General features: G+C 46.2%; 1 protein-coding gene across 1 annotated transcript in view; it reads right to left on the bottom strand.

The window, feature by feature from the left end:
* Nucleotides 1–5,733: 5,733 nt before the first annotated feature.
* The window catches only part of PRMT8 (protein arginine methyltransferase 8), a 65,474-nt gene continuing 44,029 nt past the window's right edge, over nucleotides 5,734–27,178 (bottom strand). Inside the window, exons 7-11 of the mRNA XM_049624912.1 lie at nucleotides 22,054–22,169; nucleotides 16,324–16,474; nucleotides 8,741–8,815; nucleotides 7,402–7,523; nucleotides 5,734–6,625 (exon numbers count right to left, since the gene is read on the bottom strand). Coding sequence (XP_049480869.1) covers nucleotides 6,542–6,625; nucleotides 7,402–7,523; nucleotides 8,741–8,815; nucleotides 16,324–16,474; nucleotides 22,054–22,169 — 548 coding nt within the window. The 3' untranslated portion in view covers nucleotides 5,734–6,541. The remainder of the gene's footprint in view (nucleotides 6,626–7,401; nucleotides 7,524–8,740; nucleotides 8,816–16,323; nucleotides 16,475–22,053; nucleotides 22,170–27,178) is intronic.

Below are 27,178 nucleotides of genomic sequence, written 5' to 3'. Positions count from 1 at the left end.
CCCAGGTAGGTTTCTCAGTAACAGAGCTGGAATGCAGGGCAGAAACATTATTAAAATAACAATCATACCTGGAATTGCTATTGTGCTTCACAGGTTCCTAACATGCTTTACATTTATCTCCTTTCATCCAGATCATCTCTAAAGGGTCTCGTGGACATGCAGTAACTGACCCAAAGTCACATAGTGAGTAATCAGCCCCACTGGGGTTTGTCTCAGTCTTTGGCTCCAATCCCCAAGGCATGTGGCAGAGTTGTCCAGTGACTGATGCTTGCCTTTGGGGGTGGGGACAGCAGGGCCTGGGCCAAGTGACCCAGCATCCTAGGGGTTTCCTCTGCCAGTTTGCTCTGTCTGCCCTTGAGGGTGAGGTGCTAGCTACAGACCCTTTGGTAAAGACCCTTTTCACTTCTACTGTGAGAAATGACCTATGGTTAGGATCAGGAAGGGTTCTGGGCCTCCTTGAGTGCTGTCATTCTCTGAAAATGATAGACCGGGTCTTCCTGTGGCATTAACAGGTAGCTGGGCAATTCAGGCATATTTTCCTTCTATTTCAAAAGCTTAATGACTGAGGGACACTAAGGAGGCAAAATCCTCACCACTCACCCTGATACAGCTTGCATCACCGAGCTGGGCTCACACTGCAGATGTGGGGGGGTGGGTAGAGCAGCCAGGTTAGGGAGGATGACTGAGGGACCTCATTTCTCAGTGTTGGGGCAGGAGCAAGTTCAGCCTGCCCAGAGATTGACAACCAGACAGTGCAGGCCATAAGTACAGGGATAGTGCCTGTGACTCTGCTACGTGCCATTGCCTACTTCAGGGCCTAGAGCCCATTAAGTATCTAATAAATGTTTGTTGGTCAAATTTCTGATCATCGAACATGTTGTGTCTGAGCCTTAGCTGAATATGAGCCAATTGCTTCCAATGGGATGAGCTCAAGGCAGCCTGGGAGGCTTTAGATGTGGAGCCAGGCACACTCATCATGCATAGACAGGTGTGAGATCACCCATCCTCAAGCAGGTTTATCCCAACAGTCTCAAGACCACAGGGCAAGGGTCTGAGACAAGCTAGACTGCCACACAGGTGGGGTTACAGTCAGAAACCAGGTATATAACGAGGTGCTTTGCAAGACTCAAGACAGCAACCAAATAAAATCTGTCTTCAGGAAGAGGGTTCCAGAACCCAGGACCTCTGTGTAGTGGCAAGGGTGGGGTGGGGTGCAAGAACAGACAGAACTCCCCTAGTGTGTGATACCCAAAGATTAAGGGTAGGAGATCACTTATGTTGGCCAAGATGCAGAGAAAGAGGATCTCTTTTGCACTAGTGGTGGGAATGCAAACTGGCGCAGCCACTCTGGGAAACAGTATGGAGGTTCCGCAAAAAGTTAAAAATAGAACTACCATACAAGCCAGCAATTGCACTACTAGGTATTTATCCAAGGGATACAGGTGCGCTGTTTCTAAGGGGCACAGGCACCCCAATGTTTATAGCAGCACTATTGACAATAGCCAAAGTATCGAAAGAGCCCAAATGTCCATTGATACACGAATTGATAAAGATGTGGTATATTATGCAGTGGAGTATTACTCAGCGATCAAAAAGAATGAAACATTGCCATTTTCAACTACGTGGATGGAAGTAGAAGGTATTATGCTAAGCGAAATAAGTCAGTCAGAGAAAGACAAATATCATATGGCTTCATTCATATGTGGAATTTAAGATACAAAACAGATGAGCATAAAGGAAGGGAAGCAAAAATGATATAAAAACAAGGAGGGGGACAAAACATAAGACACTCTTAAATACAGAGAACAAACCATGGGTGGGGGGATTGGCTAAATGGGCAAGGGACATTAAGGAAGATACTTGTTGAGATGAGCACTGGGTGTTATACATAGGGGATGAATCACTGGAATCTACTCCTGAAATCATTATTGTACTATATGCTAACTAACTTGGATGTTAATTAAAAAAATAAATAATAAATTAAAAATTAAAATTAAAATTAAATTTTAAAAAAAAGGATAGGAGATCACTCCATGATCACTACTGGCCACTAGGCCAAGGACAGACTCCTATCTGGGTGACTGACCCAAAGCGCAGGAATGGGCTGAGATGTCTCACTTAATTTCATTTTGTTACAGAGGTCTGGATTCAGGCTGGGCCTCAAGGTGGGGTGCCAGCTGTAGTGCCAAGAGGGGAGGAAGGCTGTAGAGACAGGGGAGCAGAGAGGGCCTAACAAAGGGGAGACAGCCTCCATAGGTGGCTTTTGTGAGAGTAACAAAAATTCCAATATCTCCCCAGGGGCACAGATAGAAGGGACAGGAGCCTGATAGTCCTAAAATGGATCCTGAGCACATTCCATGAAGTCAAGTTGGTCAGGTGTCACCCTGTCACCTCCCACCTGCACCCCCATGTTGTTCAAGAGGATGAACAGAGAAAGGCAGGTTTCTGCCCTTGGAGCCTGTGCTCTAATGGGGAAGAGAGACCATGCATGCAATGGCCTTCAGAAAGACTCAGGTAGACAGGCCCAAATAAGACCACCAATGAGGCCCCAGGGCTGTGGGTCTGGGTAGAAGTAGGCTGGGAATGGAAGGGGGAAGTTTCCCCCAAAGACAAAGAAAGAAAGAAGAGAGACAGGAGTGAGAGCCACTAGTAAGTATTGTACAGTCTCAAAAAAAAAAAAAAAAAAAAAAAAGCAGAGTCAGGGACAGAACAGATTTCATAAGTGAAGTCATCTTTATAGGGTCTCTACTGTCATGCCAAGACCTCATCTCACACACCCACTTCTATTCAGAACGTGCTCCAAGCAGATATTGCTTATTTTCCACTGAATTAGAGAGAAATTACATTCCCTCTAGAGCATTCTTGTGGACAGGAGAAAGGGGCTGCTGTGGAAGTGCTCCTCATGCCTTGCCCAGCTTCACCCCTGCAACCCAGGGGCAGAGATGGGAAATGGCAGGGCAAGGGCTGAAGACCCAGGGCCTGGCGCAGGCTGCAGGGGTGACCTTCTCCTCTGGTGGCTGGAGAGGCCTGAGAGACCTCTGGGCCTCTGTTCAGCTCAGTCCTCCCCTGTCTTCCAGGGATGAAGGGATGCCTGTAGGCCCCAAATGCCTAGAGCTCCTAGGGGGTCATCCTCCTAGTTGGTTCCTGGCCACATAGGATTCTACTCTGTTGACATGGATGGAATCCTCCACAAAGTTGGCTGGGCTCCCTGCCCAGGGAAAGGCAGAATGTAAGGGTTCCCCAATTGCCACCACCATGAAAACCCACTAATGAGTTTCTCTCTAATGCCCTCTGGGGGACCTCCCACCTCCATGTCCTTCTTCACCTCCCTTCCCTCTCCTGAGACATTCACTGCTGTCTTCTTGAGCTTGTCCTTTTCTTTCCTTATCTAACACATGGAGATGGAAAGTACTACATGATGTTCACTGTACTTGTGTCCAGGTACAAGGAGAGGCCTCCAGGCCTGGGCTCAGAGGGATCAGCACGGGCAGCAAAAGGACCACTGGGCAGGACTGAGGTCACAGCCTAGCTCTGCTACAATTCCATTCCTCCTTCTGGGTCCTCAGGGGGCCTCCACCACAGAACAGGTGGGGGTGCTTCTGCACCTAACTTCCAGGATTCTGGAGAAGCCAACAAGCATACAGATGCCACAGGGTTACAAAAGGGTAGGGGCCACTGCTGCTGGAGTCACTGATCATTTTCAAGGACACCACCAGCCTCAGGACACCCCACCCACAGCTGAGCCCAGGCCTCCTCTGCGTCCTCCCCACCTCTACCCACTACCTGTAAATGGCCCTCTTCCTTCCCAGCATCTGGGAAATCTCCCCCAGGGGAGATAACACAGATGACATTACCTGTCTCAGAAGCTAAAGAATAACCAGAAACCAAACCACATCCAAACACTTCACCACTCTGGCAAAGTACATTGTGTTTCCATCCTATGGAGATTTGGTTACCACACTTGGACCAAAGCTAGAAGTTTTGCCAACAGGTCTCTAATGGAAAGCATGATTGACTGACAATTGAAATGCAGGACAGCCTTTTACAAGCTAGAGGGAAACCAACATGGGCTCCAAGAGGCTCAGCACAGCTTTTCTCAGGGCCTCTGTGTCCTATTGTGCAGTTTCTGCACTGTACCTATCACCAGACCAGGGGGCAAGTGGGGACTGAAGTTCACATTTCATGCCAAGCAGAGTCTCCACAGAACTGTGTGTGTGTGCCTTCAGGAGGCCCCTTTTAAAATTCAGGCAAAGGCCCCATATCTGCCCATAGAGCTTGCTCTCCTTTCTGAGTGATGATGGCTCCAGAGAGAATATTTCAGAGCTGATGGGGGCAAGAAATAGCATAAAGATGTAGGTGAGTGAAAATGGGGTTCTGGGCCAAGGGGTGGGCACCCAGCCAAGACCCAAATGCTGCTCTGGGCAGCTTTAGGTGAAAATGCACAGGACTAGCAGCAGGAGAGAGAGAACGTGAGAGGATCCAAGATACCACTGACCTCAGAATATTAAGGTCAGGAGGATTCTGGCGTCACCTAGATACATCATTTTCAGAGGTATTTGCTTTTGGTCTTGGTTCCTTTTCATGTCTTTATTTTATTTTTATTTTTTAGTAGAATCTTTTTCCCAAGGAAAATAAAGACCGGCCAGGGAAGAATTGGGGTTTTTTTAATTTATTTTTTAATGTTTATTTATTTTTGAGAGAGAGAGACAGAGACAGAGCATGAGCAGGGGAGGGTCAGAGAGGGGGAGACACAGAATCCAAAGCAGGCTCCAGGCTCTGAGCTATCAGCACAGAGCCCAACAAGGGGCTTGAACTCACAAACTGTGAAATCATGACCTGAGCCGAAGTCAGATGCCTAACTGACTGAGCCACTCAGGCGTCCCAGAATTTTTTTTTAAACCTGGGGAGAAGGGAACCCAGAACTCTGCCCACCTTGATCCTGGCACCTCCCACAAGCCCCAGGGCTCCCGAAGACACAGCGTGGAACATCAGCTAGTCCAGATGAGTGGTGAAAAGGCTGAGGCTCAGGAAAGTGACATGACTTGCCCAAGGTCCATGGTGCACTGAAGGCAGAGGCCAGCTTAGGCAGGGCCAAAGAAGTTGGGGGCGCTAGAGATTTACCAGCCATGCTGGGGAAGGGGGCTGCCTTGGGAACCTGGGGCACCATCCTAGGACCCACGTATTTTTCACCTGTGCTGGGTGGGAAAGCTCTACTCAAGGTGGGTGAGCTCCTGTCGGTGCAAAGGGTGGCAGCCCAGGCCAAACACTAGCCAGGGGTGAGGGACCAGGGACGAGACACTGTGCAGTACAGCAAACTCTCAGCACCCTAGTCTTTCACTCAGACCCTGCCCCAGTCTCTCCCCAGGGATCCAGGACCACCATCTCCTGCTTTCTCCAGGCCCTCCCAGTGGGATGCACACCCTAGATTCTCCTATTCCTGAGGTTGGCCTTCCTCCAGGCTACATGTAGCCTTCCATTCTAGAGCACTCTTGGTTAGCTCCTGTCCTCCCCCCCACCCAACTTCACCCCTAAGTCCCTCTCCCCACCCTGTGAGAGTTTGCAGGGGACATGCTGTTGGACCAGTCCTGACTGCTTCTACCAAGACACTACCTTCTGGGAGCTGGGAACAGCATCTGTTGCTCCTGTGATCTTCCATTCCAGTGTGGCCTCTGACCTCCTCCCAAACCCTCCCACCCCAGAGCACCAGGAACACAACCAGGCCATCGCTTCGCTCTCATGTGCATTTATTGAGTGCCAACAGAGTGCGTGGTACTGTGCTCAGGGTTCAGAGCCACAGTCTAGTCAAAAGAAGACCAGAGCTAGTACAGAGAACGTTTCATAGCTGCTTAACATCTGTAAGGGATGGGAAGTGGGGAGAACTAATCACAAAACAAATTCCTATTCGAAAGCAACAGAATCTCCTCTGAGAGTAATATATAGTCTACGCGCACACACACACACACACACACACACACATACACACACACACACACCCAGAATGAACACAGAAATATACCCACGTGGTTGTATATGCATGCATATACAGGTGTGGGTAAATAAACTAATGTATATGCTGTACACGCACACGCACACACACGCACACACGCACACCACCGCACAGACAGGTAATCTGGCTTATGCTATCAAAGACACTATGTCTCCAGGTTCTAGTGAAGCAATCTGTCCTAGATGCCTGCAGCATGCAAAACTTGGAAGTTCCAGAGATTCACAGTTAAGGAGGACAAATGGGTATACGTGTATACTTTTCCATCCTTGGGGGCCCCAGCCACAGCACGGGAGGTTGCTCTTTGTCGGCGACAGCAAAGCCTCTGTGAAGGGCTCCCAGAGCAGAGCCGAGGAACTGGAAGCTCTCTGTCCAGTGGCCCACGGGAGCCCTGGTGAGTTCACCAATCTTCAAGGCAGAATTTAAAAACTCTGGTTTTCGAGAGTGTAGTCCTGCAAATGGTGTTCCTTGTTACAGAGCCGCAGATCGAGGTAAGAGTTTCTCTTCTTGCTCGCTGTCTGCAGCCTCCCACGTATGCTAACGCATTTTGTAGTCATTAGATACAGATGTTTCACACAGCTGTCCCTTAAAATCCAAATCTACCGTGAAATCGAGGTCTCGCTACAAAGGAAGAGCAAAGGGTCCCAGCATTAGTGTGGTAGCAAAGGCAAGCACCACCCCCTCCCGCAGGCAGAGGGATGGGTAACTACAGTGTTTCTAAGGTTTTCTAGCTAAGGGGTTCCCACAAACAGCCCTCGGGAATCTATTCTAGTGCCTCATTATCCACACAGGAAGTTCTTTGATTCCTAACCTAAAGCCTTCCTGTTATAATATAGAAATGTTCCCTCTGATTTCATCCTGAGAGAAAACAGAGTGGGGTGGTTGAGTGTTCTGTGGCACAACCTTCAAAGCATTCTCTAGATGCTTTTAATACACACGCTTGCATCCGCGGTTGCTCAGAAAGAATCGCACGATCCCTGACCCACCAGGCTTGCTGAAGAAACGTGAACCAAACATCTTCCCAGCCACCAGAAGCTGTTATTTCCTGGGTTGGCTTGTTCTAAATGAGCTGAAACCCATGGCAACAGCCTCTGTGCCCAAAGCCCCTCGGATGCAGAACTGGAGGCTAAATGCAAGGAAGGCTGAGAGTCCAGAGTGGGTCCTCGAGAAAATCTATCACCCTTGAGTTTTAAGGGGCCATGGTTGGAGGCCTTCAGTTATACGTAGTCAGATCTAAACCCAGCTTTCTACTGCCCTTCCCCCAGTACCTTGTCTGGTTGTGCACAAGGCACTTGGGGCACCAGGGTGAGGAGGTCCTGGGAGCTCCAGGGAACCAGCTCCACGGGTCCCTTCTTCCCTCTGACCCTGTCCCAGACAGAGACTGCCTCAGCACTCACCACATTTTTGGCATTTGGCTTCATGGATATGGTCCCATAGATTTCTTCCCCTCTCCGGACAGTGAGGTAATCTTCCAAGTAGAAGACAGTCTGCTTCCAGTGGGTGTAGGGGGCATCGGGGGCTGAGGGGAGAAGAAAAGGGAGGTGGGAAGGAAGAGTCAGAGAAGATGTCTCCAGAAGGACTGAGGCTGAGACCTTGCCTAGAAGTTGCTGGGCTTCTTTTGGGATTCACCAAACCAACTCCCAGCACTTGTGTGGGTCAAGGCACCCAGCCCCTGGAGCCTGCCTCCAACCCCAGAAATCCTCACTCAGCCCCAGGGCTCCTCCTTCCATCAAGTTCCCAGATCCTCCAGGCTGCCGATCTTAGCTAGGAATCAGAAGAGAAAGAAGCAGGTATTACAAGTTCCTTCCAAGGGGTGGGATGAATACCCTCTCACCAACTAAGCTCATTAACATAAAGGAATCTCAAAAGGCTACTGTTTTTAATTAGTTCAACAGAGTGAAGACGTTCAGACAGCATAAGAGGGAGATTTGTAGAGTAGACCATCCTGTCTCCCCTTAAATGACATCAGGTGTGCAAATTTCTTAACTAAACCCGTGTCCCACCAACACCCCAATCCTACACATAGGCTTCCCTGCCATTTCTCTGCCCTAGAACTGAACCTGGTACCCTTGGCCCACATCTGTTGTGGGGTTTCAGCTGTGTCCTCCTAACTGGATCCAAAAGAAGTAAGGGATATTTCTCATCCCACAGCCCCACCACTGGTCCACAGCTCACTCTTCCTGCATGATCCAAAGGTACACCAATCCTAGCAACTCCCTGTATTTGCCATTAAATCCCATCCATCCTCTCTCGGCACACTACATACTCTACAACAAGAAGAGGGGGCCTGCTTATGGGCCATCTTCCTCAGCACCAACTATCTTTGGAATACTTTTCCCTCCTAGTCCACCAGTCTCTCCCTTCCTCATCCTTCAAAGTCACTTCCTTTGGGAAGCCTAGTTTGGCCGCCCACCCTGAGCTTTGGTTACCACAATGTCTATCATACTGCAGCATAAATGCCTTTGTCTTTTTTCAGCTGTGTGCTTCCTCCACAAGACTGCAATTTCCATGAAGGCAGGCACCATGCCAGACTTGTTCACTGTTATATCCTCAGTGCCTACCACCACACTTGGTAGATTGTAACTACTACACTTATAGATGGCAAAACCCAAATAGTAGACACTTTGTTATGCCTCAAGGTACCCATAGATGTTCAATTACATTGGAGACTTTGAAAACTATAGATAGTAGAAGAACCCATTATAGTAAGATCCTCTTGGCCCTTCAGTCTCTAACCTTCCTCCACCTGGATGTAGGACTCATTAATACTGATTTCCTCTTTGCTTGGGACCAGAGCTAAAAATGAGAAGACTCGGGGAGAATAATAAGTGCCTTTCAATACTTCAAAAACTGTCACATAGAAAGACATATGTGGCCTTATATATGGCATTGGAGGCAGAACAAAGGCTAGTCACTGGGAGTTACTAGAAGGCAGATTTTTAATTCACCAGGAATAATTAGGGCTGTTCTGCAATCATCTGAGCTACCTGAGGTCCAACTTTGAGGTGTTTCTATAACAAACACTGGGGATTTATCATGCACTGAGTCTGATCAGATCGCCTCTAAGATCTTATAAACCCCAGGATCTATTTAAAAAGGTAGTGAAGAGTCTTTCTTTGCCCTTTGCAATGAACTGGCTTGATCAAATGTCAGTGATCTGGTTAAAGACTTGGGTAGCCTTCAATGTATGCATTTGGGAAATCAGTGCAAACTCAAGGTCATGGCAGGGAAAAGCCGCCTGAGAGTTTGGAAAGGCTTGAAGGAGGATCATGAACGTGCAGTCTGTGGCTTTTAGATCCTAGATACCCAAACATATCCAGTCTTCATGGCCTCTAAAGCATATTGCTGTCTACAGACAAAGTCCACCTGTCCCAGCCACTTCCCTGCCAACTACATCTAAATAAATTGTCAAAAGATAGTCTCTGGTGTATACAGAGAATGGCAGCGTATGACTGACAGCACTCTCGCCCCCACTTCCTCCTACACCAGTTCAGACAGGTGTCTCTCCTGTTCTTAAAGACCTTCAGGCAAGGGGATTCAAGCAACTTCCTTCTGTCACCTAATCAGATGCCTTATGAGAGTCCCAGAGATTCACTGGCTCAGGTTTGGCAGCCATCAAGCCTAGGTGTGTCTGGTGGTGGTCCAAAAAATACACCAGCCTTGGGTTGGAGAAAAGTGGGTTTTTTCCCCTTGACAACATCAAAAGTTTGAGAACCTCCCCAAACATTTCTGTCATGGGGTCCATCAGCCATGAACTAATCATCTAGACCACTTTTCACAATACTAATTCTCCATCAAGGTGTCCAGGAGAAACTGATTAAAATTCAGATTTCTCAACACTACTCCTAGAGACTTGAATTCAGTCATTCTGGGGGATGTGAAGGGAGCAGAGTTGCCAAGACTTAAAAATCCCCCACATGTGTTGTAGGCACAGAGCATGGCTGAAATCCCTTTACAAACCCACTCTTTCATATCTAATAACATCTCTTTGGTGGGCAAGAGTGGAAAGAACATTTAATTAGGCAACAATAGTCCCAGTTTCATGCCTCCATGTTGCCTTGTGTTTGAAATATGACCCTGGGGCTCATTTTATACACCTGCAGAATGTGGGGCACGATATCTATCTCCCCAAGTACTTTGAGAATCAGATGGGATGAGAAGGGGCAAAGTATATGACCAAATCTCCTGCTGTGCCCAAGACAACTCCAGTTTACTTGTCTTCCTAGCATAACTATTAATAGCTTTCCTTTTCACTATCAGAAGTGTCTTTAATTGAAAGATAAATATGGTCTCCCTACCATAACACATTAACCCCATGTTAGGGTATTGCTAAGCCATTGAATTATGTGGTTATAATCATTATGGGAGGTGGCATATCATTTTATTTATCCATAATCTATGGCTCTGACCTTCAAAGATGTTCTACATCACTCTAGTGGTCTAGAATGTCCTGGGGAAGCATCCAGAAAGGTGCTAGGTGCAAGGGTGAGCACCCAGAACAAGGCTGTGGATGACATCTAGAATTCTCATCAGTAAATAAGTCTTTCCCACCCTACCCTGCCCCAGCTATAACCTTCTAGATCATGTAACTTTCAGCATTCCCTATTATGAAGATATATTTATCCTCTTAATATCCTGACCCCACATGCTAACCTCCCGTTTTCTCCCTCCCCTTCACAGTCTCTCTGGGTTGTGGGTTATGGACAGCTTTTGTTCTATATTTTACAGTGAGTATAACCAGTACTGCCCCCAACATTCCAAGTACATATGCATTTATTCATGCATGCATTCCTTCATTCAACAGACATCAATTCAGGATGCCTATCAGTTCCCAGATATGGTCCTAAATTTGGAAAACAGCGACCTATACAGCCTTGCCTCCCCCTCACATCCTATAGCCTAAATGAGAAGACTCTCAGGCAGCGAGGTCATCCTTGTGACCAAGGATGGGGATGCAGAGCTCAGGGGGCTGTGGGAACAAATGGCAGGGGCTTTCATAAGAAGATTTTTCCTGGTGCTTCTGGAAAGGGAGTGGAATCCTGCTTCTTGTTTCACTTCATAGTGGCTAAGTGGCTGGTAGCTTTGTCTAAAATTTAAAACTTTTTCTAGCTATAAATGTGTAATTTATATTGCCCAGGGAGATCAGAAGCTTTTTAGAGAATGAAAGACTATGCACCAAGAAGCTTCTCTGACCTGAGACAATGACTCACTGTCACCAGATGGCAAAGCAGGAAGGGGCTGCTAGGCATCTAGGTCCAACTACATCATCCATAATGAGCTTGAGGCCCAGAAAGTAACTTACTTAAGACCTATCACCTTTGTCTGGCTGCCCTACCTGGCTGACTCCTGGAAAGACTAAGACTCTACCCCAGGTCTGATTCTACTCAAGCCACTGTCCCTCCGTGCACCCCCAAGTGTCCCTGCCCCCATCCACTGAGGATGTGTCCAAGGGGAGGGGCAGCTATGCCCACTGGCTGGCACAGCCTGGAACCCTAGGTTCCTGTGCCCATTTGCGACAGCTTCTGCCTGGAGCTGCAGAGAGGAGATGCCAGAACCATTAACAGGGATTGTTTTCAAGCAGCACAATACGTGATGTGCTTATGAGTTGGCCCCTCCAGAGCCAGCTGTGGCTGGGCTGAGATAGAAAGCTCAGCTGGCAGTCAGTCAAAGGGATGGGGGCACATATGGCAGGTTACATGCTGCATGCAGTTCAAAAATAGCTGAGCCCAAACAATACAGTGTACAGACATACACATAGATGTGATAAAACTTTTTTTAAAATAGCAAGGGGATAAAGAACACAGAATTCAGAATAGTGTTCATCTAGAGGCAACATGGGGGGTGATGGGCTGGTGTGGAGCCTCCATTTAGTTAGGTGGTGAGCGCACAAGGATTAATTATGTGACTGTGAATTAATTTACCTATTAATTATAAATAGTATTATATTTATTAATAATGTACTCTGGTTAATATTTATATTCTAATTAGTAGCAGTTTATTTCTTGATATCAACTAATGTATTTACATTCTAAGAACAATAATGCATTTTTTTCTAGTTACTAATGTGTGCTAGTTAATAACTATTTATGTCCTAATTACTGAGGCAGTGGTGAGTTCACAAGTGTTCGTTATAAATAAACAAAAGTGAACTGTGCCTGATTCAATGATGTCATGTACCAAGAATTAGGATTAATTCAATTCTGAGCATCTGAGGTCCTTGAAAACAAAAAGCAAATACTCTTTTCTAGATGGTCAAAGTATAGAGGATCAGAAAAGCCCACTGACAAACCCACACTACCTGGTAAAGATGTTTGCTACCTGCTGGAAGCAAAATCCTATGTGGACATTCCCCAGGTGGCTGAGGAAACAGTGAAACAAAGTATCCCCCCAATCCTGATCTCTATATGGGAATGCTGCTGTGAGAAGGACCTATGTCAGCCAGAAGGCATAGGCCTTGATGAGAAAAGGTAGTAAGCGGATGGAGTTAGCTTTCCAGTTGATGTGAAAAGCATCAACATTGGCCAAATTTACAATCTTCTTGTTCAGGCAGCCTAGCACAGAGGCAGTGGTTCTCAAACTGATTTGTGCATTACAGTCACCTGGAGGGCTTGGTAAGACACAGATTTCTGGACCCCACCCCAGAGTTTCTGATTCAGAAGATCTGGGGCAAGTCTTGACAATTCGCATTTCTAACAGGTTCCCAGGTCATGCTGATGCTGCTGGCCGTGGACTACACGATGAGAACCTCTGCACCAAGGCATGGAAACAGACAGTGCAGAACCTCTGGATGACCTTTCAGACCTACGTTTCTGGGGTTCTGTGCAAAGAGGAGGTGATATAATACTATAGCTGTAAAAAGACAGACAAGGGGTTCTTGGCTGGCTCAGTCAGTAGAGCGTGAAAATCTTGATCTTGGGGTTGAGAGTTCAAGCCTCACATTGGATGTAGAGGTTACTTCAAAAAAAATAAAATCTTAAAAAAAAAACAAAAAGACAAATGAGCTCAGACCTTGATCTATACCCATGGTCTTTGAGCCTCTGAAATATAGTCCTCATTGTTTCTCACAGGGACTTGTGACGAACTACAGTGGGAGTATGACCAGAGAACAGGAAGAAACTGCCCCAGTGGGTTGGAGACTTTAATACGAAGGGCAAATCCTCATCATCCCTCAGGCAGCCAGGGGCTGAGTCCTTCGATTCTGAACTTAAGGTTAACCAGGACTCCTTCCTGTGGGGCATCAGGAATGTTGTTCCCGCCATCACAGTGCCAGAGAACCACCTCTGGGCAGGGGTGGGACAGCCTGTCTGCTTGACCTCAAGGAATGGAAATAAACTCAGGGAAGGGAAACCCCAGCTGAAAGCTATGGGCTAGATCCTAGGCTTTACAAACACACAATATTTCCCAGAGTATCCCTGCCACCCTTTCTCATTACCTGTAGCAGGGCAGACCCCGGTAGAAACATCATCCTGGAGATGGTAGAGGCAGGGCCAGCTTCTGTGGCTCCATCCCTGGCTTCCAATCACAGTAATGGTCCTCAAGCAGGCTCCTGTTCCACCCTCCCACCACTGCCACACCCCACCACTGTGAGGTTGAGTCTTACCCTTCAAGGTCCAGGTAAAACCTCCCTTCTCCCTCCTAGCCATCCCTGCCTACCAGGAAGACAATCTCTCCTGCTGCCACTCTAAGAAGGGGAATAGCTAAAAATGACCAAGGTTGGGAGCCTCTGGTTTTCCCCAGGACAGGGTGCACCAGCACTGGGCCAGATGTTGGAGACCAGAAGATCATGATCTTGGTGGTCAGGAGACACCAGTTCTGGAAAAAAACCTTTTTTTCTTGGAGGGGCTGGATAAACCTCTTGCCCTCTCTGTTAATAGGTCAAAGAGGATCAATCATTGTCACCAAGGCTTCAGGAAGTGAAGAATCATGTCCTTGGACTCTGGTAGAGCTCACCTACCCTTGGCACATGCATGCTGGCTTGCCCCTAACGACGTGCTCCTGCTTCCCAAGAAGACTTCACATGCGTGGCCAATAGGAACATGTTCCCAAGAGCAGGACTCAGATCTTCATATACTCATTTAACAGTGATCTGTTTAGAAGCCACTACAAGCCAAACACTGCTCTAGAAGCCCAGAGTGCAGAGATTCATGAGATGTCATCCCAGCCCATGGGGAGACTGAGAATTGCAAACAGAGTGAAAAATGTTGAATAAGCTACATCTGACATTGAAATCCTGTGTAGTTATTTCAAAAACAAAAAATAAAAATAAAATAAAATAAAGTAGTTATGTCAATGAGGCTGTGAAAGTGTCTCCAAGGTATATTGTTTTTCTGTTTGTTTGTTTTGTTTTTTAAGTAGGCTTCAAGCCCAGCATGGTGCCCAACATGGGACTTAAACTCACGACCCTGAGAGCAAGGTCGTGAGATCTGAGATCATGAGTTGCTTGCTTAGGTTTGCCTTCTAAGGTTTATTGTTAAATAAAGACAAGGTAGCAGAGGGCCGTGTGTTTGGTATAAGTCAACCCATGTTTTAAGAAAAGTGTAGTTTAGATGTGATACCATAGTTGGGGGGAGCTGGGTAAAGGGTTCACAGGACTCTATGTACTATTTTGGCAACTTCATATGAGAAGTATTTCAAATAAAAAGCAAAAAATAAAAAGTGGTTAACATATGCCTCTGGGGCACAGAACTGGGCTGGAGTGGGAAGAGGACTTTTTCCTTGACTTTTTTTAAAAAAAAATTTTTAACATTTATTTATTTTTGAGACAGAGAGAGACAGAGCATGAACAGTGGAGGGTCACAAAGAGAGGGAGACACAGAATCCAAAGCAGGATCCAGGCTCTGAGCTGTTAGCACAGAGCCCAACGCGGGGCTTGGACTCGAGGACCGTGAGATCATGACCTGAGCCGAAGTCGGACGCTTAACCGACTGAGCCACCCAGCTGCCCTTCTTGACTTTTTTATACCCTTTTTTTTACATTTCCATGACAAACATAAGCACAGGATGTCAGGAAGCCCCAAGAAGAACTCCTAAACTTAACCAGGAGTGAAGGAAGGGATCAAGTAATATCTGAGCTGAGAGATGAGGCCTGTGCTGGGATTGTCCAGGTGAGGAGTGGGCATAGGGGAGGTGTTTGGGGCTGAATTGTGTTCCCTGAAATTCATGTGCTGAGGCCCTAATCCCCCTGCACCTCAGAATATGGCTATATTTGGAGATAGAGCATTTACAGAAGCCTTTACAATAAGGTCTTTGGGTGGGCCCTAATCCAATCTGGCTTGTGTCCTTTTAGAGTCTCCTCATACAAATACATAAATGTCCTAATCTCTCAGGACACCAGAGAGACACCAGGAGTACATGCCCTGTGAGGACAGAGAGAGAAGGAGGCCACCTGCAAGCCAAGGAGAGAGCCTCAGGAGAAAGCAAACTTGCTGGCACCTTGATCTTTCAGAACTGTGAGAAGTAAATTTCTGTCGTTTAAATCACTAGCCTGTCATACTTTGTTATGGCAGTCCTAGCAGACTACTGCAGGGAGAAAGGAGATGACAAGAGCCTCTGACAAAAGACCCTCTTGTCCCCGTGAAACACCTGGGTGGACAAAGGGTTGGCATGTGCAGAGGCAATAGCCTAGAGATTTAGGAAGCTTTTCTAAGTTCAGGGGACTGTGAGGTGCTCAGTGTGACTGGACCCTGTGTGTGGTGCAACAATGAGACAGGGGAGGAAGGCAAAGCAAAGGAAGGGCAGTGAGAAATGAGTTGGGAGAAGTTGGTAGGGGGCTAGGTATGGTGGAACCCCCACTTACAGGGCAAAGACATGTGGGTTTACCTGCTTCAGGCAATGAGGCACCTCTGAAGGGGGGCTGGGAGGGGATCTCAGGTGGTCTTTGGGAAACAGTGTCAGGAAGGATGGATTGGGGCGGAAGGAGACAGAGAGACATAGTCTGCAGCCTACCGAGAGATTCATTGAATCCTGAAGTAGGGCACAGTGGTGAAGATGGGGAAATCTTATCACACTCTGTATCCTTACCTCTCACACAGAATATGCCTAGAAAATGTTCAATGAACAAATGTGCCCCTGAAATTGGGCTTCCCCCCTGCTTCTCTCCACCGAACACATACTCTCAGCTCTGATCATACAATATACACTTTCATTTACCTTCTCCTTTTGTCAGTCAAAAGTGTGGGGAAGTGCTGGAGAAGGCTTACGAGATGCTAAGCAAGGGCTTATGCCCCAGGTCCTTTCCCCAGGTCAGGCCAGCCCTGGTCACTTCCACAAAGCCTCAGCATGGAGGGTGGGGAGGGTCTGGAGTGCCAACAAAAGGCTCACCTGTGGAAAACCCCATTTTCTTGTGGCACTTGGTAAATTCAATATTAAAATAGGTGACCAGGGCGTGGATGTAGTCATTTCGCTGTATCTGCAGGCAGAAGGCAGATGTGAATGACAGCTCTTCCGTCTTCACCGTGTAAATGTCCACTTCCTGTGGCCCAGAGAAAAGAGAATGCCAGACACTTAGCATCTTCACTAGGTCTGGGTCCTGGTCAGCAGCTACATTCCCGTGGAAGACCACTGCTCTGGGGCTACCATTTACTCTTGGGATGGATCCCCAGGCCCACCCACCACCTCCCAATGACCTCATCCATCCTTTCTTAGGGTGGGGTATGCTCAGGCAATGGTGCAAACACATTTGAATCAGAATGTGAGGGCAACAGAATTAGGAAGGTAAATCTGCTGGGGATGGGGGCTTATGGAGCAGAGGGTGGAAAAGGGAGAGGATTAATGAGACAGAACATTTCTGAACCCAATCTGAACAGCCTCAGAGCAGTCCACCTCAGCACTGCTCTGCTCATCTAGTTGTTCTCAAAGTGCGGTCCCAGATGATGGGCATTAGCATCACCTGGGTGCAAATTCTGTATGGGTGGGGTCGGGAGAGCATCTCAAACCTATGGGATCAAAACAGCAATTTGTACTTTACCAAACCCTCCCAGTGATATCAGTGAACCAGATTAGTCATTTCCCAATTTTTTGATATTCAAGTTCCCAGCAACAGGAGACACCAAGTATTAGAAGTGACGAACTGAGCCCACCCACTGTCACAGACTAAACTAAGGGGAGCCCTGCTGACCATCTACCTGAAAGGAAACCTGGAAGGAAGGAAGGAAGGAAGGAAGGAAGGAAGGAAGGGGAGAGGGAGGGAGGAAGGAAGGAAAGCAAGAAGGAAGGGAGGGAGGGAGGTAGAGAGAAAGAAAGGGAAAGAGAGAAGGAGAGAGGGAGGGGGAAGGAGGGAGGCAGGAAGGAAGGAAAGAAGGAAGGAAGGAATGTAGGAAGGATGGTAGGAAGGAAGGAAAGGAAGGAAGAAAGAAAGAGAGAAGGAGAGAGAGGGAGGGAGAAGAAGGAAGAAAGAAAAGGGAACAATAAGAGGTAAGAATTTTTCAGTTCTGTACAGGAAATGGAGAGCACAAAGAACTAATAATTCTAACAATTTCAGCTGGGAAGTGGCTGAAAATCAATGTTGCGTGGGGAGCAAGTATAATGAAAGACAGTTTGCAATATGCTGTTCTTTTCTGTGTGAAGGATGCTGACCTGCTATTTGCTGGCTCCGATGAGACAGGGCCAACCTTCCAAGGGCCCTAGAGGCATCCAGACAGCTTTCAGAGGTCTAAGGAAGCTTCCCATTGTCGGGGGTGTGTAGCAAGGACCTCTGTCCTGAAGACTTTGTAAGAACCAGACAGATATCTGTGTGCCTGGACTGGTTCCAAGGGGCTCTCCTGAGACCCAGATGATAGAATACATTGGGGATAATTAGAAGAGGGGTCTGAAGGTGGGGAAACAAGAGCAGGGAAGACACAGAGTGATGTAGCAGAAATGGTTTTTATCTCTACATATTTCTAGGATAAATAAAGGAAAGGCAGATGCAAAGCATCCCAAGGCCCTCAAAGAGAAGTCCTGCCTCCATGGGGGTGGACAAAGGAAGAGGTGCAGTCAAGGGAGAAGGTCAGATAAGAGTCCTATTGTGGTCTGGGGTGTGCAGCCATCACATCCTCTGAGGGAAGCTGAAGTTCTGACCTATTAGTTGGGAAGAGAGTGGAATGCAAATTTAGGGGGATGGGGAGCTCCTCAGTGATGTCACCTCATCAGTTTTGCTGTGCTTCTGGAACCAAGGATGGGGAACAAGAATTAATGGGATGGGAAGCCCTGGGTTGAGCATGTAGAATTTGATGGGATTAGAAAGCCAGTCTCCCTTCATTCAATGCAAGAGCCTCTTTGGTAGCATTCCTGGGAAGTGGCCCTCTGATGCTTGCTTGGACACCTTCATGGATGATGTATTCACTACCTGCCAGGCAGCTGATTCCATTTCCTGACACCTCCAATGCACAGGTCCCTCTTCTAAATGAGTAAGGAGAGTACACACCAGTCTCTGTAAATTCCACCCATGGAATAAGTCAAATGTCTATTCTAGCTCACATGGGCCCCCTGAACATTTTCTTCTCCAGCATAAACTGTGTCTACTTTTTTATTCACTTTGCATGAGTCATGATTTCTGACTCTGTCACCTTTCTTGTTTGGGACATACTTCTAGCAGCCTCTGATCTCAAAGACCACACTGCTGGCTCAGACTTCACTCTGGCCAACCCGCCTCCCCCCACCGCATCCTGCTCATGTTCGTTTTTCCTTTTGTCCTGGGAACCGAGTGTAGGGTCATCCATCATATGTCATCCTGTTAAGTTTGGGTCATTGCTCCTTTTTAAACCCAGCACCTGTTAGTCATGACATTCATTATCCCTCTGGTCACGTATTATCCACAGTTCTTTCCAGCTCAACAACTCAGAGCAAAACGTGATTAACTGTATCTTTGTTACTGGCATCAGCACAGTCCACCAGGCTCATGGTACCTGCACTCATGGACTACCATCTCTTTCTTAGCCAGGGCCAGACAGCCAGGCTCCAGGCTCTTTCCAAGGTTCTTGTTATCTTTCTCTCTTGGTCCCCTGCCTCCAGCCTAGCCTGGCCTTCCGCCGTACTTCTGGCTCATCTCAGCAGCCTGGCCCCCACCATGAGACTGGAGCCAGAGCAGGGGATGCCCATTATTGGTCTGTGTACCCATGCTATGTAACCTAGCACCTGACACCTCTCAGTCTTCTCCTTACAGGTCTCCCTGCTTGACAATGTTCCTGCCTACCTCCCCCAAACCCCACCCCAGGCCTTTCCTCTAAAGCAACCCACTAATCTCTCAGATCCATTCAGACTCTGCTGCTCCCTGAATCCAAAACCTTCCATGACTTTTTATGGGAAGACCTGGGAAGTAGGCTCTGTGACACATTTGGACCAGGCTCCTTTCTCTTGTCAACTCTCTCACTTCTTCACCACTTTCGGGGCACACACACACACACACACACACACACCACACCCGTGGATCAGGAATTCCACCTCCACAGGGTCCTGCTCTCAGATATGCATCAACCACTGTCAGCTATCCTGTGTTAGCTGACAGTGTTCACTAGGTCCTACAGACGTTTGCATCTTAATAGGGGCTTCTGAAGGAACAAAAGCCTTCAAGACAGAAGTAATGAAGCTATACATTAAAATGGAGACAATGGAGGCAGTTGGTCTTTTGGAATGGGGGCAGGGCCATCTGCAAAGGTGGCCAGCTGCTCTGGGCTTTGGAGGCACAGAGGCCCCTCTGGGCTCCGGCCCACCCTCCTGTCAGAACCAAAGCCTACAGAGCCAAACCCGGTTACTCTGGCTTCCTAGATCCCAGAGCCCCATGCTGGAAGGTTTCTGTCTTCCTGCTGCAGCAGTATCTCTGACACCCCAGGAGGACTTGGCCTCCAGCAACCCCCATGAAAGCTCCATAGGTACCAACTACTGAGAAGAGCCCCTGGCCGCCATTATCCCCACCACTAAATAATGTTACAAATGGATGTCTCAGAGCAGAGGTCTGGTCAAAACAGAGTCTTAATTATAATAAAGTGTTACACTCTAAAACGTTAATAGCGATGAAAACAGCAATTAAGTGTGTGAAGAAGGGCAAGTGTTTTCCCAACAGGCTTGACAAAATGTTGCTTAGCACATTAGCAAGAAAGCTGACAGAGGGGCTCTCTTGGTTGCAGAAGAAAACACAGACAACTCTTATCCTTCTCAGAAAAGAGAGGAAGGAAGGTTACTGCATGGGGATGGGGCAGGACTTCAGCACAGAGCTACAGGCTTGACACACACTCATAGCCACAAGGAGTTTACAGGAGTGTGTATAATGCCCTCACTGGGTTTGTTTACTTTGTCTGTGGCTGCACTCAGGTATAACCAGGTGAAAGAGTCTTGCTAGGAGAGGGGAGAAGGTGGTGGGAAGGCAGAGTGGCCTTGGAGGGGGCTGGGGGTGAAGCAGGCCAGTCCATCATGTGCCTGTGACCTACAGAAGCACAGTGTCCACACCCACTCCACCCCACCAAAGGCAGAAAGCAACCTGGGGCCCAAGCACAGTAAAGGAATTATGTCTTCAAGCTGATTCCATTACATGCAGGTGCCTAATGGTTACATATAGCTGCTACATGTCATTTGGGCAAATTCAGTTGCACCAGTAGATTTCTATCTATTCTACAGTACTTACAAAAATGTTTTGTGCTATGGGTGGGCTTATTTGGGGGTGCACTTTCCTGCTTCTTCATTGGGGCAGGGAGAGGGAGAGGCTTCAGGGACAGAGGGGCTGGTAGGAAATAACTACAAGAACACGTTTGCTTGCAATCAACCCTGCCTGGACTTGGAACGGACCAAGTTAAGAAGTAGTGAGAACACCATCAACAGAGGGCCCAAGACTTAGCTCCCAGCCATACCTCCTAGGCAGGATGTTACAAGAGGGAGGAAACATCTGATGAGTCTCATCTGTGTGAGGTTCATCTAGTTTTATTTGTCCTCAGAGGTCCCTTCTAAATGCCACAGTGACACTATGGACCAAGAGTTATGGTTCTTCTTAGGAAGACTGTGCCCAGGCACAAAGGACAGTTCTCCCTTGGCAAAGCAGTGGTTTACATCAGAACTTCAGAAACCTCTCCTCATCCCCAGTGGCCCTATGCTCTTCCCCTTTATCCATTGAAAATTCTGCAGGTCTCCAGCTGAGTACTCTCAGACAGGAAGTGACATGTACAGGACCAGAGCAGGCAAGTATGTTTTAGCAAGATGAGGGCTGCATGGGCCAATGAATACTTACAGAACGAACCCAGATTTTTACACTAAAAAGTTAACTTCAACCATATGAAAGTGATGTCTTTCTATATTTTAAAAAACAAATATCAGTCATTTATATGGTTCAACATAATATATTAGCATATATAAATGCAAATACTTAGAAAAGGGGCTGGAAATGTCAATACAATGTGTAAACAATATTACCTCCAAGAAGTGCATGGGGTTGAAAGGGAGGAGAGGTCAAGGGGAGCTTTTGGTTTTACTCTATCAAGTTTGATACGTTTGAATATTTAATCATAAGAATGCACTAAGGATCGGTGTGCTGAGGATGCTGACCAGCTGCTCATCATATGCACTGAAGAAAGCCTTGTAAGAAAAGCCATTAGAGCCTGTACAAACAAGACCACTCAGGAAGGAGGTTGAGTAGCTCTGTCTGTCTGGGTCTCATGTAGACTTGGAGTGGGAGTATAATGAAGATTATACAGCAGATTGAGGTATTGGATTTCTTTCCTAAGAGGGCCATCCACCTGTGAATGGAGTAGCTTCCCCAAACCTGAGCATACCCTCCTGCCTCTCCTTTGATGCCCCCTCCCCCACACCCTTCCACTTGCATCACAAAGGGATATAAACTGATTCCTTCCCCTCAGCTGTGCCACCGTGGAGTCCAGTGGCTCTCTCTCTGGCTCTGCTCAGTGTGAGCACCTTCTTGTGACAGGCAGTAACGTTGGGATGCCAGAGGCTCTGGCCAAGGTGGCCTTGCCTCACCAGGCAGGGGGTGTGCAGGAGCTGGTATTGCCTTTACTTAAGGCCCACAGCTTTCCAGGGTGGCACAGCTGGATTCCCAGCATGCTTGGGCCCAGGCAGAATGAGTCTGCAGACCTTTATTAAACAGGCATTGGTCACCACTTGCTTTGGATCCACGATGTCCACCAGGGGCTCCTTCATGGCAACATCCCGGATACAGGTCATATCAAAGCCATAGACATTCTCCCACCCTGTGAAAACAGAGTGAGACATGAGGGCCAGCAGCAGGACCTCCAGAAGTATTCCCAGCTCTCCTGAATACTAGAGCACAGCATGCCCAAGAGAGCAAGGGACAGCTCATGTTCCTTGCATCAGAATAGAAAAATTGCTTGTCTGGGTGGAGAGCTTGGCAGTATGTACAGATCTCACTTGATGGTTAGGAAAACTAAAGATCAGAGGGGCTGAGAAACTTCTCTACGGCCACACAGCTAGAATATCACAGGAAGCTAGTCTTTCACAGGCCAAGACCAGAATCCAAATTGCCTGACTCTTCCTGTGTCTACTTTCCTGTCCCTCCCTCTGAGCCAAAAGAGTCTCCTACAAAGTCTTATCTGCCATTGACGTTTCTATCTTGGTGCCTTTGTTCAAGCTGTTCTGCATACTTAGAAGACCCATCTTTGTCCCTTCTCCTGACCTCACCCACCGAACCTTTAACAAAGCAGGAAGAAACATGGACTCCTAAAATGGTATAGACTAGTTTGAATCCCAGCACCACCACTTACTGGCCAGGGCCTTGGGCTAATTCCCTAACCTCTCTGAACCTCAGTTTTCCCAACTGAAAAATGAAAGGGGAGAGTGGGTCCATGAACGTCTTTGCCTTTCTCATATGCCATGATGCACTCACTAGGAATCCATCCCATAAGAAATAAGTCCCAAGTAGTGCACAACCATCCCAGTGGTGCTCATTGGCCCCTTGTAGCTGCTCATAAGGTGCTTTGAGAGGGAGAAAGATGTAGGGTGCAGGGTTGGTGAGTAAATGAATGCACATCTAATGGCCTAAGATCATCCTTAAATGGTGATAATCATTGCTACCATTGATTGGCCACCTAGCTCAGGCTAGACTCTTCATTTTTTTATGTTTATTTACTTATTTTGAGAGAGAAAATGCAAGAGGGCAGAGGGGGAGAGAGAAAGAAATCCCAAGCAGGCTCCACATTGTCAGTGCAGAGCCTGAAGTGGGGCTCCATCTCATGAACCCTGAGATCATGACCTGAGGCAAAATCAAGAGTCAGACACTTAACTGACTGAATCACCCAGGTACCCCTAGACTCTTCATTTAATATACCCAGCAACCTCAAGGGGATGCTTCTATCTGACAGTCAAGGAAACAGGCTGGGAGAAGTTGGCATCTAGCTCACACACCTTATCTGGGCCAAGATCACACTCAGAGAGATGGTGGAGCTAAGGCTCACCCCAGCTTCTCTCCTGACTCTTCAGCTGCAATGACCCAGTTGTGACAGCAACCAGGAATGCAATTTCCTTTCCTTGTACTGCGGAGGGTGGCCTAAGCAGAGATTTTAGTTACTGAGCAGCTGAATTTCATTTGTCTGTTTATTCAGATGAGTCTAGAAATGCATCAAAGTAAAGATGCTTTTCTCAAAATCTTACAGGATTAAGTTTCCTTTTAAAATGTGCATCAAATAAATGTTACCTTAGGGAACTATGTTTCTGTATGTTTAAGAGAGGAGGTGTGTGAAGAGGGAGGTGGGGATGGTCAGCTGTGCCTCTTTGACTCTTTTCTAAGGAACACAAAGACCTTCCTCAGGGAGAAGAGGCAGAGAAAATAATCATCTCCCAGAGGACAAGCCCTTGTGAATTCTGGCTTGAGGATAAGATGTCAGTCATATACCATTAAATCACCTAAGGTTGGTGCCAGATTCCCAGTTGAAATTTACTTTTGGAGAAGGAAATTGTTTGGTTGGCAATGGGACATGTTTCAGAGAAGACCCCCTTCTAGATTCTGGAAATAGCTATCTGTCTTCTCTCCAGACAAAACATTTACACTAAACACGCTGCCTTCATGTAAAATCCTTCCTTAAGGAACCTGCTGCCATGTTCCTGCTCCTTCCTCTCTCAGCCCTGCCTTAAGCTGAGGTGTAGGTCAACTGTTGGGCAAATATCCAAGAAGTCTCTGTGCATAATGGTTAAAGGCCTAGGCTTCAGAGTTCAAATTGAGGCTCTGCCATATATTTGCTATGTAATCTCAGCGAAAATTTACCTCTCAAAGAGTTGGTTTCTTCTTTAAAATAGAGATTATTATATAATTACAATGATTGTATTTGGTTGTTATGAGGTTTAAATGTGATAATATATGCAAAGTGCATAAGACAATGTCTGGCACATAGAAAGCTGCTGATACATAATAGTTGTTATCATTATGTGGCTTGAGCTCTGGGCTTTGCCACCATCTCAGCTGTGTGACCATGGACAGAACAATCCTTTTATCTAGGCTTGCTTGTAAAAGTGAGGAGTTTGGTTCAGTGCTTCTGTGCTCCAAAATCATCTGGTACACTTTTTAAAAATACAAATTCCTGGGCCCAAACCAGACCTACTGAATCAGAATCTCCAGATTTGGCATCGAGGAAGCTGGGATTTTACAAATCTATATAGGTAATTCCAACCAGAGTGTGAAAAACTTTGTGTTAGATGATCTTTAAAGGCCCATGCAGTTGTGAAATGATGAGCTTAATGTCTTATGCTTTTGTGAAACCTTTCCTAACCACTCCCAACAATGGGACTACTTCTATATTCTCAACACCTATAGGCCAGCATCTAGCACAATACAAGTGCACAGATAATGCTTTTTAAATTAAATTCCCAAATATTTAATGTCTACATTGCTTTGCAATGCCCAGTGTTTTAGTTACTTTTTCAGAGGTTAATTCCTATTTTTCTCCCCAGCTAAACTACCCTGTCTTCAATTATTCAGGAGAAAGTTCACCCAGGACATTAGATTAGTTTTCTCTTCTTTCTGCTAACCGTTCATTTCCCACTAGCTCCTTTAATATATGTCGCTCAGGGATGGGACAACAACAAATCAAATAGGTTTGTTTTTTGCTGCAATTTCTTGTCTATTGCCTGAGTGTATGTGGAGTGAGGGCTATTGTCTACCCAAAAATATTGTTAATAATTTTCTTAGTTAAATTGAAAAAAATAACATCAGAAAGACCTGTGAACTTTTGTTAATGGATTAAAAACCAAACTCTTGAAAAGGACTGCCCTGTGGTATAATGAATGCAACTAAGGCAACAACAAAGCCCAGACCTATCATCATTACAGACTAGATTGACTCAAATTTCCACTTTAACAGCCTGACAGAGGAAAAAGCATACTCTTTTCTGGGCATAAATGCTGTGCATCTGTCTCTATTGTGCCTTTACTGACAATGCCCAGCATTAAGAAAAAATTACAAGGTGAATGATAAAGGAAAAAAATATGACCCATAATCAGAAGAAAATAACAGTCAACAGAACCAGACTTAGAGACAGCCCAGATATTGGAATTATCCAATGGAGACTTTAAAGTACCTATAATAAGTATGTTAAAGGATCTAATGGAAAAACATGCATGAACAGATGGAGAGTTTCACTGGTGAGACAGAAACTAAAAATGAGCTGATGGAAATGTTAGAAATGAAAATCACATATCAGAGAAGAATTCTTTCAATGTGCTTACTAACAGAATGCATACATCAGAGGAAATAATGAATAAACCTCAAAATAGGTCAATAAAAATTACCCAAACTTAAATACAAAGAGAAAAATAAAAGAAAAAAAACGTATATAACACCCAAGATCCATGGGGCAATATCAAACAGTATCTAATATATGTGTAATTGGACTCCCCGAAGAAGAGAAAGAGAAATCAGGCAGAAAAAAATATTTGAAGAGATAATGACTGAAAATTTTCCTAAATGAATGAAATCATCAGCCCACCAATCCAAGAATGCTATAGAATCCCAAGTGGGATAAATACAAAGAAAACTCACATAGACACATCAGAGTCAACCTGATGAGTATCAAAATAAAGAGAAAATCTCAAAAGCAATTTGCAGAAAAAGAAATATGAAGCACTAGAGAACACATTTTACATTTCATTGGAGAGAGCTGTAGCTACATCCTCCTTTCCCACCCTGGCCCCATGACTTGAGTTTCTCTGCTAGAGCTAATGGGGCTGCCTCAGAATGTGCTCAGAGATAAAAAAAAAAAAAAATAGAGCAAGTGCCACGAGGTGCTAATTACAGTTTCTCTTCTAGACAGAAGGGAAAACTTTCATACATTTCAGTCTCTCAAGAATGGAATCAACTCCTTCTATAAAATCAGAGACAGCCAGAGGATAGAACTCTGGATGTTGGGGGTGAAGTTGGAAAAGAACCCCATGGAAAGCAACTGAGTCCTCCAAGTGGTCCTGCCTTTCAACCCTCCAGTAGCAGGCACCACTGACTCCATAGGAGGCCTTCCTTTTCATCTTCTCATGAGCCAGAAAGCTGGTCCCCATGTCTCTGACTCTCAGTAGGTTGTAGATTCACGTATTGGGTGAGGTTCATGTATTGGTTAAGAAATCAAATACAACACTGACCACATTTCCGTCCAGTTTTAAGATTCTATAAATCTCGATAGCAGAAATGTAAAAATAAATAAATAAAGGTTGCTCCTCTCTTGGGGTTAAACACTATATCTTGAACATTCCTTTACTATTTATTTTCATTCCTTTATTTGTTCATTCATTCACTCAACAAAATATGTACTGTGAGTCTAGTACATGCCAATCATTCACTTCTCTTTTTGTGTGTTCTCTAGCAGTTGATGAGCATATTGAAGGCAACTTCTGTGTTTCACTCATTCTTGTGTTTCCATGTTGCATGTGGTTGAGAAAGGAAAGGAGAGAAGAAAGGAGAGGGGAGGGAATAGGGGATAGGGGAGGGAAGGAGGGGAAGAGGGGAGAAGGGAAAGGGAGGGGCAAGGAGGAAGCTGTTTTGTAACAATTTACTTTATGAAAGGGTCTAGGCTGGTCTCATTCTCCTGCCCCACTTTAAGATTTTTCTTTTTTAGCTGGTTCTTGAAATTTGCTTACAATTGTTCCCTTAGCAACCAGCAACCTTTATGCTTTACTTTTGATTTAGAACTCAGAGTAACCAAAATCTCTGTTTATTTGAAACAGATTTCTAAACGGGCTCACTTCCTTTACTAAAAACAAAAAC

The sequence above is a fragment of the Panthera uncia genome, chromosome B4 (assembly GCF_023721935.1).
Source record: "Panthera uncia isolate 11264 chromosome B4, Puncia_PCG_1.0, whole genome shotgun sequence".
Taxonomy (NCBI): domain Eukaryota; kingdom Metazoa; phylum Chordata; class Mammalia; order Carnivora; family Felidae; genus Panthera; species Panthera uncia.
Note: the sequence above shows the minus strand (reverse complement) of the source record. Positions and strands in the feature narration are given on the sequence as shown.